Source organism: Tenrec ecaudatus, chromosome 13 (genome assembly GCF_050624435.1).
Source record: "Tenrec ecaudatus isolate mTenEca1 chromosome 13, mTenEca1.hap1, whole genome shotgun sequence".
Taxonomy (NCBI): Eukaryota; Metazoa; Chordata; class Mammalia; order Afrosoricida; family Tenrecidae; genus Tenrec; species Tenrec ecaudatus.
The window spans coordinates 8,358,539-8,371,130 of record NC_134542.1 but is presented as its reverse complement, the minus strand read 5'-3'; the positions used below and the strand labels follow the sequence as shown (position 1 = coordinate 8,371,130).

General features: G+C 42.2%; 1 protein-coding gene across 2 annotated transcripts in view; it reads left to right on the top strand.

The window, feature by feature from the left end:
• LOC142423801 (nuclear body protein SP140-like protein) overlaps window positions 1-12,592 on the top strand; it is a 42,107-nt gene that overhangs the window by 10,085 nt on the left and 19,430 nt on the right. The window contains exons 4-5 of one of the 2 annotated variants that reach the window (XM_075528883.1): window positions 3,839-3,895; window positions 11,449-11,502. In XM_075528883.1, coding sequence (XP_075384998.1) covers window positions 3,839-3,895; window positions 11,449-11,502 — 111 coding nt within the window. Of the gene's footprint in view, window positions 1-3,838; window positions 3,896-11,418; window positions 11,503-12,592 lie in introns of both variants that reach the window. The other variant, XM_075528882.1, reaches the window with a different exon arrangement.

The following is a 12,592-nucleotide window of genomic DNA, read 5'->3' as shown; positions in this document are numbered from 1 at the left end:
TGGCGGCCAGAGCTCTGAGATGCTTCCACGGCCACTAGATTCACAAGATTTTTCACCCACCGGCCTATTATCTTCCTATATTCGGCATCATTCCATGTGCTGTGTGAGTCTGAAGAGGAATTTATAGACTAGTATTGAACATAAGGACTTAATCTGGTCTGGGCTGGGATGTTTTCTCAATATACAATTGCTCTTTGATATAAAGCTCTCTCTTACACACATGTGAGTGTCTCTAGATGTGTCTCTCTCGTCAACCCTGACTCACACACATAGCAATCCTATAAGACAAAGTAAATCTGCTCCTTTGGGTTTATGAGACTTCAAATCTTTACAGGAGCAGATAGTTTTGTCTCTCCCCACCTCTCCATGGGGTGACTGGTGGGTTGTAACTGGCACCTTTGTGGTTCAATTCACAGCCTGCTACACCACTATCTCCTTTGTACACGGGTCTAATTATCCATGGACGATCCCTGGCCGTGCCATAGTTAAGTTGCTGAATGAAAGCTCAGCAGCATGTCAAGGTCCTCAGAGAAAGGTTCCAAAAGAACCCCAGTCCACTGTTGTTGAGTCAATTCCTCATAGTAACCCTAAGAACAGAGTAGAACTACGTCATAGGGTTTCTGCTTCATAGTGTTTCTGAGACGGTGAATCTTTGAAAGCAGACAGCCCCATCGTTCTCTCTTGGAGTAGCTCATAGGTTTGAACCATCAACTTTGCTGTCAGCAGTCTAACACATAGCCCACAGCATCGCCAAGTCTCCTTCCACAGCATCCTTGTAGATTGTATGGGCCACCAGTTCTCTGTCAGTTTGTCATACTGCGGTGGCTTGTGTGTTGCTGTGATGCTATGTCACCAGTGTTTCAACTACGAGGAGAGTCACGCATGGTGAACAGGTTTCAGTAAAGCTTTCAGACAAGAAGAGTCTATGAAGAAGGAACCGGCTTGTACCCTCCTGAGGAATTAACCACCAAAAACCTTATGAAAACCTGAAGGGCATTTTCAGACACTGAAAACCTCATGAGTAGCAGTGGGACACGATCTGTTGGTTGCTAGATGAACCCTTCAGGTTGTAAGATACCCAAAGTATGACGGAGGAAGAGCTGGCTGCTCACATTAGAGTGGCCATGTTGACATGGATGGAGTAAGGTTTGGGACCTCCATTTGTCGATGGGGCACAGCTCAAAATGAACATGTATTAATAATGAAAATTTAAGATGTAATGTAATCAAAGATTAAATGGAATGCATAAAGATCAGTGTCCTAGGCATTACTGAGCTGATATAGACTAGTACTGGCCATTTTGAATCAGACAATCGTGCAGTGTACTATGCTTGGCAGGACAAATGCAAGAAGAGTGACAGCACAATCATAGTCAAAAGGGACACTGTCAGACGTATCTTGAAGTAAATGCTGTCTGTAGCAGGATAATATCTATCTGTATGGAAAGAAATCCAGTTAAGACAGCTATTACTCAAGTTTACATAGCAGCCACTAAAGCTAGTGATGGAGAAACTGAAGCACTCTGCCAACTACTTCAGTCTGAAATTGATCGCACATGCAATCAAGCTGGATTGATAATTATTGGCTATTGGGATGTGAAAGTTGGACACAAAGAAGGAACATTAGTTGGAAGACCTGGCCTTGATGATAGAAACAAAGCTGGAGCTCACATAATAGAATTTTGTAAGACCAATGACTTCATCAAAAAACTACCTTTTCTCAACAACGTCCATATGACTATACACCTGGACTTCTCCAGATGCAAGGCACTGGAATCATATTGACTACATCTGTAGGAAGAGCCAATGAAGAAGCTCAGCATCCGCAGCTAAAACCAGGCCAGGGGCTGACTGTGGAACAGACCATCAATTGCTTATATGTGAGTTCAAAGTAAAACTGAAGGAAATAAAAACAAATCTATGAAAGTCAAAATATGACCTTAAGTATATCCCACTTGAATTTTGAGAAAATCTCAAGAATAGATTTGATCATTGAATGCATATGACAGAAGACCAGATGAAATGTAGGATGGTATCAAAAACATCATCCATCCCCTCTTCAACCTGAACATCTGGTGGTTCCTTGTCAACTTACTGTTGTAACCAGGGTTATGTAATTTACAGCAAAACTTTACTTCCATATGATATTCATGATATTGTTCAATTCATGATATTGTTCAGCATCGAGCATTCTATTGGGTCTTCTTTCTTTGGAATGGGTACAAATATAGATTTCTTCCAGTTTGTTGGTCAGTTAGCTGTCTTCCAAATTTCTTGGCATAGATGAGTGAGTGCTTCCTGTTCTTCATCAACTTGTTGAAATATTTAAATAGGTATTGTGTAGTCTTGGTAGACTAGAGAAACAAATCCAGGGAGACTCATGTGTACAAGAAAGAGTTTTATATCAAAGAGCAATTGTGTATTAAGAAAACATCCCACCTCAGTTCAAATCAAATTCACAAGTCAGATATTAGCCCATATGTTCAATACCACTCTGTAAATTCCTCTTCAAAATTCTGCAACACATGCAATGATGCTGAGTGCAGGAAGCTCACAGTCCAGTGGGTGGGAAGTCTTGGGGATTCTGTGGCGGTGGAAGCATCTTGGTGCTGGCTTGGGTCTCCATGTGGCTCCTACAGCTCCAAGGCTCTGGTTCCAGCAACGTGTGTCTTGTCATCAGGAACATCGAAGCAAAGAGTGAGTGTGTCCTGCCTCAAATGAGCTGTTTTTCTCTGCCGTGCCTCCAAAGGAGGTCATCAAGCTGTGACCTGATTGACGGGCCAGGTTCCACCCCTTCCTCAAGTTGAGATTATGTAACTGCCACTGATATTTTGGCAATTCCTGGATCCTTGTTTTTGGTTAGTGTTTTCAGGGCAGGTTGGATTCCTTCTTCAGTGCTATCAGTTCTTGATCATATACTACCTCTTCCAAGACTTAAATAAACCGGTTCTTTTTGGTACAGAGACTGCGTATTGTTTATATCTTCTTGGGTCAGGTGCTCCCTACTCCGCAAACTAATGTCTTTGCTTGTCAACATTGTAAAGAGGTGTTGTGCATCAGACATTCCAGTGCAAAGCATCATTTGATTTCTTGGTGGCTGCCTACACGAGCATTGATTGTGGATCCACATAAGGTGGAATCGTTGACGACCTTCTCTCTATTTAGCGTGATGTTATCTGTTGGCCAGTTGTGAGGATTCTGATTTTCTTTCCACTGAGCTGTCATCCATACCAAAGGCTGCGATCCTTGATCTTCATTAGCACATACTTGAAGTCCTCCTCACTTTCAGAAATGAAATTCAGACTGTTAATAAATCTTCCTCCAATCCCGATGCTGCCTTCTTCTTCATATAACCCAGCTTCTCTGATTATTTTCTCAGCATATAGATTGAACAAGTACGTTGAGATTATACGACCCTCATGCACACCTTTCCTGACTTTAAGCCATGCAGTATTCTCTTGTTCTGGTCACACAACTGCTTCTTGCTACCTGTACAGGTTCCTCATGAGCGCAATGAACTGTTCTGGAATTCTCATTCTTCTCAAAGTTATCCATGGTTTGTTATGATCCACACAGATGAATGCTTTTGCATGGTCAATAAAACATGGGTAAATCTCTCTGGCATTCTCTGCTTTCAGTTCGAATCCATCTGACAATAGCGCAGGGTTGAATTTGGAATCATTTGCAATTGTAACTATTCTCCTGAAGACATCCCTCTTCCTTCACTGTTCCCAGCATGTCTTACTGGCCAGAAGTCCAAAGTGCTTCTAGATGGGTGATTATGCAATGTGGTCCCTGTACTGCTTGAGAGCTCTGATTGCCTTTTCTCCTCTTTTCAGTGATTTGTAACATTCAAATAGGTGATGAAGAAGAGACCCAGTTCGCCCACGAACAAGGTAATTTCGACTTTGTCAAAAACTTATTTTCTAAAAGGAAAGGAGATGATAATTCGGGAACGTGAACACCCGGTGAATATTGTGGTTTTGAAGAAAGGAAGGATGCCGACGAAAACAGGGATTCTAGGGCAGTGGTGTTTCGCATGGGTTCTTAATTAACTAATGAGGCTTGGAACCCAAGAGTGCCAGGCAGGTATGACAGCCAAGAGGACGGAACATGAATTCAAGAGCGAAAACCTCAGTGTGACTGTGAGCCAGAACTAAGGAGAACAGTTGGCTGTGATAATTCTGTGGTAGAAATAAATAGATGGGAAGAAGTAAGGGTTATGTGAAAGTTCTAATCAGGAGACCTTTGAAGAAAGAACCATTGTACATGTGTGAGACTTTGCTTTAAGCACTGGGGTGCTAGGCAAAAGGTCAATGGTCCAAACCCATCAGGCACTCCAAGGGATAAAGATGAGGTAGTCTGATGCCATAAAGATTGACAACATTGGGAACCCTATGGAGCAGTTCTAGTCTGTCCTGTAGAGAAGGTGTAAGTCAGAATTCACTTGACAGCAGTGAATTGTGGTTTGGAGAATGATCGTACAGAAGGAAAGGCACTTATTTATAAGAAAAAGAGTGCATGCAATTATCTGTGATAGAAAGTGTGGGAGGTGTAATGCTTTGCAGAATGAGAAGAAGAAAGAAAATAAGTTAAGGACAGAGATGGGGAGAATATCGTTGTTGTTGGGTGCAGTCAAGTTGATTCCAATTCACTGGGATCCGATACACAGCAGAAGGGAGCACTGCCTGCTCTTGCACCATCCCCACTAGCACCTGACTTTGCATGGATTGACTCTTTGAGATGCTCACATGTGGATTATAAGGTTTGCAACCAATAAGTACTATTTCTAGATTTTTAAATCATCCTTGCATTTCTATTATTGCTAATAACTTGAATAAAAACACTTAAGACAATGGCATGCTGTTTTTGCTAAGTTACTAGAACATAAATAGCTCTTTACGTGAAATGCCTCATTTAAACCCCTTAACATCCCATGAGAAAGTTTTTGTTACCTACATTTTCCTGTAGAAGAAACTGAGACACGGGATTGTGTTCGTCTGGGTACTTTAGAGAAACAAATCCACAGAAACTCATGTCTAAGAGAGAGTTTTATATAAAGGTTAAGAGCACATCAAGGAAACATCCCAACCCAGTGCTGCCCAAGTCCACAAGTCCAACATTAGCCCATATGTCTAACGCCCATCCACAAAGTCCTCCTCCATCTCACAAAACACACACAATGATGCCGACCACAAGAGGAAAGCCAAATCAGTGAATGTGTAAGCATCTCAGTGCTGGCAGGGGTCTCCACATGGCTGCTCCAGCACCCAGGACTGCATCTGAGTAGGTCCATGTGGCTTCTCCTCAGGGATGTCTTGCAGAAGGTGAGCCTTGCCAGTTGAAGTAGGGAACTGGCTAAGGCAGCTGCACTCTGGTCCGACCATCAGAAAGCAAGAAACCCGAGAACTAGAAAGGTGAGGCTCATTGAGCCATTTATCCCTCCGCCCTTCAACTAACCCCACACATGTTTATCGACCATGTTGGCATAATAATTGTTAACTATCTCAGGGATATTCAGTGATGTTTGCAAGGCCACACAACTAGGAATTGTCTGGCCTCAGACCCAAACCTTCTCATCCACACTGCACTGAGAGCATGACTTCTGAAACCTGGCTACCTGGGCACCAAGTTTAGCTCTACTGCACAATTGAGTCAAAACTAAGAAAGCAAATCCATTGCCATCAAGTCCGCTTCCGACACATACCATCTGTACCGAACAGAGTAGAACTTCCCCCTTTAAGGTCCCCAAGGCTGTCAACGTTACAGAAACAGATCCACATTTTTCTCCTCTGGAGTAGCTGTTTCATTCACAGTGCTGATAAGCAGACCACCAAATTAACCATGTCACCACCAGAACTGCTACTTACTTTGATAAGTTATTTCATTTCTCTGTGCCTGACTTTTAGCGATAGGGCTGTTGGGAGAATAAACTAATTTAATTTATGTAAAGAACTTGGAATAGTTTGTGGCACAAAATAACTTATAAACTTGTTTACTCTGATGATGATCATGATCATGATGTATTTGACTCCAAAGGCAAGACATTTAATCACTACTTTCAATTTTAAGATATTTTTCACCTCAGATACACACTAAAGAGAAAATTATTTCCCAGACCACAGTAGCAGTAACATAAAACAAACAAAAAAAACCCTCAAACCCAAGAGAAGTTATCCACCCTTAAACCAAATAGTCTATAATATATTTTAATTATTTGTGAAACGCTTAGTCATTTCTCCTTGGAAATGACCAGAATAAAAAAATCACAATAATAGTCAGCCTTGGGGAATACCATTCATATGTTTTCTTGAATGAGAATTACAGCTAAGAAGTCATATATTTTAAATTTAATACCATTATGTAAAATTTGAATCCATTTTAATAATCACAGTTAGCGGTTTGAATAGCGATTAGTTGTTGGAAGTATAAAATATCCAGTAAAAAGGACAGAGAATCTAAAAATGCACTGATTCATCTATGATTAAGGGTAGGAGTAATGGAGGATTTGTAATATTTACTAATAACATTTAAAAGTTCATCATGATGGGAAGGAAGAAATAAATTATTTGTAATTCCTTTGTGGTCTAGGGAAAACCTTGCTGGAGACTAGAATCCCAGAGCTTCTCAGGGAGGACGAGCAGATGAGCACAAGAGCAAGCACGTCACTGAGTGACCAAAACAATGCACTCAAAACAGAGGAGACAGCAGTGGGATGTGTTGTAGAGCCTGAGCAAGCAGGTACAGCTGTCTCACAGTCCGTGGCTTGCTGGGTGACTGCCTGCCACACTGTACCAATGCAGAGCAGGGTAAGGGCTGGGCCATGAGTCCGGGCTTCAATGAAAAAGAAGCATGGCAGGTCACTTTGGGATCTCGAATGTGGTCCTTGCAGCTCTGAACATCAGAGTGGAACTTGATGATACTGAGGCCTGTCACTGGTCACTGTCTCAAAGGTGTCCTTCGTTGTCTTCTTACCATCTCTTGTTGCCAGCGAACCCTCAATTTCCCTCAACTAAGTAAGATGACAAGGTTAGAAGACCCACCAGCTGACAGCCATACAATACACAAGTAACGGTCATGTGATCTTGTAATCAACTCATGAATTTTTTGTTTTGTTGTCTTCAGGGAGGTAAAGTCTACATTTTGCCTTTGTCATTGTGGTTGCCAGTTCCCATTGAGTCGGTTCCTGTGCCCAACAACCTGGTGTCCAGTAGAACACTCTCCTCTATGTTCGAGCCCATTGCTACACCCCCGGTGTCAATCCATCTTGTTGAGAGCCTTCCTCTTTTTCACTGCCCCGCTACTTTACCTAGTAGGATGTCCTTTCCCAGGTACTCTCTTGATAACAAGTCCAAGGTCTTGCCATCCTTACTTCTAAGAAAATCTTCTATAGAAGGACGTTGCAAACTCCCCCCTAGTTTTCTCCCATCACATGGCCTTACCTGGCCACAAGTAACACAGAGACAGCAAGAGAAGGTTATTTGAGCCTCTTCATAGATTGTCCCCGGATACAGATGTAAGAAAAGAAAGCCTAGGAGCAAAGAAATGACAAATTACATGAACAAATCCAATTTTCCTAAATGAATATAAAAGACTGCTCTTCTAGTTTGGATACGGGTGTTGATTTTAACTAGTTTAACATAATAACAAAGGGAAACTTGCAAATAACCTGCTATGTCAAGTTCACGGGAGAGACCTTCATTATGGAGCTGGCCAGTTGAATGCCCTTGGGGCTGTGGTCAAAGTCCCAGAACAGCATTTTGAAGATGGTGATAGAAGGGACCCTGAAGGACAATAATGGACAAATGGGAATGTAAAAAGGAGGGAGAAATAGAAGCTCCAGGTCAAATGAGTGAATCAGAGAAGAAAGGGAGGAAATATAAGTCACCATGGGAAAAAGAAATGTGATTAAAAAAATCTGCCCAAGATCACTGATAAAAACATAGACAAAAAGATACAGAAAGGAAAAAAAATGGAAAGGGAAATAAAGAAAAGAGGAAAATGGAGAAGATATGTAAAGTCAATTATGTAGAGAAAGTTGAAAACTGATTGGCAATCAGTTGAGTGCGGAAAGATGATAAAAAGGAGAGGAAACAGACAGGGATGCTATGGTTTTGAGGAAAGAGTGCTGGGTAGAAGCCTCAAGGATTAGTTCCCAAGAAGTGCTCACTTGGTAACTGACTTGTGTCACTGTTCCTAATGATCAGAAGGAGATATGAGAAAGACTCTCCCTGGACATGCTAGCTCCTCTCATGAATCTCCGCCCCACATCCATCTCCCAGCACCTTCATCCAGAGGCCTCTGGCCTTTATCCAGAGACCCAATAGACATCGACTCTTAGGTTCTCTCAAGAACTTAAACTTGGAACTACAGATTTTAGAAAAATAATAGGGAAGAGGGAATCACTGATGGAGTAAAGGAGTCTTCATAAATTGTGATTTTGGCCAAGGAGCTGAGCTCCCAGCATATGGAAATAAGAATTTTGTGTTAGTCCAGGTAGACTAGAGGAACAAATTCATTGACACTCATATATGTGGAAGAAAGACGTCTATATCAAAGAGCAAGGGCATATAGTGAAAACATCCCAGCCCAGTCTAGATCAGGTCCATAAGTCTGATATTAGCCCCCGGTGTCTGATACTAGCCTAGAAATTCCTCCTCAGACTCACATTGCACATGCAATGATACTGGATGCAGAAAGCTCACAGGCCGGTGGGTGAAAAGTCTTGTGGATGCTTGCAATAGAAGCATCTCCATGCTGGTGCACATCTTCACACAACTCCTCCAGCTCTCTGAGTGTGGCTCCTCAACACGGTTCTACGTGGCTTGTCAACAGGAGGGTGAAAACAGTGAGGAGAGAGAGAGAGTGAGGGAGAGAGAGAGATGACGGCCCCTTCTGATGGCAGAATGAAGAGAGAGGAAGTTCCCAGAATCCTCATGAGAAGATCACTCCCACAAGAAGGCATCATCAAGCTAGGACTTGATTGACAGGCTATACTTATTTATCAAGGTGACATGAAATTATGTAACTATCACACCTTCCCATGTCATGTGTTTCTCAAAAGCTGTACTAGGAACTCAGGAAGCAAGGATGAAAAGTAATCAAACATCTCACATGAGATGTAAAGACTGCTCAAATGTCTGATTGCAGGTAGTTCACAAGTCCCCCTGAAGTGTTGGCGAATGGTTTAATCCTTCCCAGAATCCCATTCTCTCAATTTGCTTGACTTTGGGGAATGGCAGGGAGACAAAGAGTCTTCATAAAACCCTGTTCAACAGGATGATCCTTGTTGCTTATGCGTGGATGGTGTAATAAAAATAGTAGCATCTCTTTGGTATAGTAATTGCAAACAATAAACTCACTGCCATCGAGATGGTTGTGACTTATCGTGACCACCCTACAGGACATAATAAGAATGTCTCTGTGGGTTTCCAAGATTGTAAATCTTTAAGAGAGTAGAGAGTCTCAACACAAACCGGTGGTTTTAAACTGCTGATCTTGTGTGAAGCAGCCCATCATGTAACCCACTACACCACCTGGTATCCCTTTTCACTAATTAGTATCTTAATAATAAAGCCTTGGCTTTATACAATGATTTCTACCCCTGTCACAATCTTACACAGAACTCAAAAAAAGCAGAGTGTACTTTACAGGGAGGTAATCGTGTCACTGCCTCGCAATCTGAGGAAGACTTGAAGACTTCACATTGCAGCTGGTCTGGAGGAAAGACTCTTTAATCAATGCCCTTCACATAGCCATTGGTTTATATCATGACCCCCTACTAACGTATGTATGTGAGATCTTATTCTATTGTCACAGCAGTTCTAAGACCTAAGCAGGATAACTCTTCCAGTTCCTAAGGAAACTGGAGCACATAAGTCCTTAAGAGTCTGTTTTGAGAGTCCCACTGAGAAATAAAGGAAGACCTCGAGTCTTCTATCTTTTTTTTTAAAGGGATGATGGTGAGTATTATAAGTTTTATTTTATTTTTGTTGTTGTTTTTTTTAAACATTTTATTAGGGGCTCATACAACTTCTATCACAATCCATACATATATATATACATCAATTGTATAAAGAACATCTGTACATTCTTTGCCCTAATCATTTTCTTTTTTTACATTCTATTAGGGGCTCACACAACTCTTATCACAATCCATACATATACATACATCAATTGTATAAAGCACATCCGCACATTCTCTGCCCCAATCATTCTCAAAGCATTTGCTCTCCACTTAAGCCCTTTGCATCAGGTTCTCTTTTTTTTTCCCCCTCCCTCCCCGCTCCCCACTCCCTCATGTGCCCTTGGTAATTTATATTGTTATTTTGTCATATCTTGCCCTATCTGGAGTCTCCCTTCCCCCCCTTCTCTGCCGTCCATCTCCCAGGGAGGAGATCACATGTGGATCCTTATAATCAGTTGCCCCTTTCCAACCCACTCACCCTCCACTCTCCCAGCACCGCCCCTCACACCCTTGGTCCTAAAGGTATTATCCACCTTGGATTCCCTGTGCCTCCAGCCCCCATATGCACCAGTGTACAACCTCTGCCCTATCCAGTCCTGCAAGGTAGAATTCAGATCATGGAAGTAGGGGGGAGGAAGCATCCAGGATCTGGGGGAAAGCTGTGTTCTTCATCGGTACTACCTCGCACCCTGACTGACCCATCTCCTCTCCTAAACCCCTCTATGAGGGGATCTCCAGTGGTCGACACTTGGGCCTTGGGTCTCCACTCTGCACTTCCCCCTTCATTCAATATGGTATATATACACACACACACATACACACATACACACATACATATATACATACATACACACATATATATACATATATATCCTTTTTTTTTTTTGCATGATGCCTTATACCTGGTCCCTTTGGTACCTCGTGATCACACTGGCTGGTGTGCTTCTTCCATGTGGGCTTTTTTGCTTCTGAGCTAGATGGCCGCTTGTTTATCTTCAAGCCTTTAAGACCCCAGACACTATCTCTTTTAATAGCCGGGCACTATCAGCTTTCTTCACCACATTTGCTTATGCACCCATTTGTCTTCAGCGATCCTATCATGGAGGTGTACAGCCAATGATATGATTTTTTGTTCTTTGATGCCTGATAACTGATCCCTTCGGGACCACTCAATCACACAGGCTGGTGTGTTCTTCCATGTGGGCTTTGTTGCTTCTGAGCTAGATGGCCGCTTGTTTATCTTCAAGCCTTTAAGACCCCAGTCACTATCTCTTTTGATAGCCGGGCACCATCAGCTTTCCTCACCACATTTACTTGTTCGAGTCTTCTATCTTAATGGAATCTATTTTCATTTCTTTAAAAGGAAGACAGGTGTGATCATCCAGATGACTTTATCAACTCGATCTGCAGTAATATGAATTGCCCTAAGATTTTTTTAATTATGAATTACAGTTCCCTCAACATCAACTCCTATTCTCCTAGATGTTGTGGACACTGGAGACTACCCTGTTCTGGGAAAACAGAAGAGGAAAAGAAGTAAGCGAGAATATGAATGTACTTGATTTTGATGTTAAAAGGGGGGTTTTCTTAATGCTAATGTTTCATTGCCATTGTTTATGGTCAGCAGTTCATTTGGACTGTGGGTGAAAAGACCAGGACAGCAACAGCTTCCCTAAGAGAAACCCCTATGGGGCAGTTCTACTCTGTCATATGGCATCAGTATGAGTCAGAATCAACCTGACAGCACACAACAAAAACCACAAACTGATGGGCAGAGATATGACCTAGCCAAAGATGACGCCATCCATCTTGATTTCCTAGGAATACTTTCGCAAGTTGCCACAAAATGGGTGCCTTAAAGCCCTCGATTATTTATTCTTTAGTGGTTCTGGAAGCTGGGGAGCCAAAATCAAGGGGTCAACAGACCCTGAAGCCTTCAGGGAAGATCCCTTCCTCGCCCCATCTACCTTCTAGTATTCGTTGGCCCCTGTAACTCCATTGTCTGTCTCTATCCTCATGTGGTTGGATGTGTTTATTCGCATGTCCCCCTTCTCATAAGGACACCCGACATTGGATTAGGGCCCACCACAATCCAGAATGACCTCTTTTCAACTTGATCATATCTACAAAGTGTCAATTACCAAATAAGATAACATTCTGATGTTTGGCCTGGACATGAATTTTGGAAGAAGCATTATTCAACCCAACAAAGCATCCCATCCCTGAAACCTATCATCTATTCCTTTACCTGTGGCCAAGGAGACTCTGAACATGGAATTTAGTTCAAGACTTTATCACAAAGAGTTTATCCTGGATTATCTGGATGTGCCAAATCTAATCGCATAGACCTTGACCATGGAGATCCTTTTCCCCCTTGTGGAGAGAAAGATTTTGAATTTAGAATAAAGTAGAAGAATGGCCGAAGAGATGTCATGTTACTGGCTTTGAAGATGGAGAAAGAAGTCCATGCCCACCCAGAGGCATCATTGGCTATAACCTGATTGACAGGCCAGACTCCACCCTTTCACTCAGAATGTCCTCAAGTTGACACGTGAGTATGTGACTACCCCAAGGCTGGTTTCTTTTTGCAACTTCTATGAAAATGCAGGGAAGGTGCCCTGGTGGT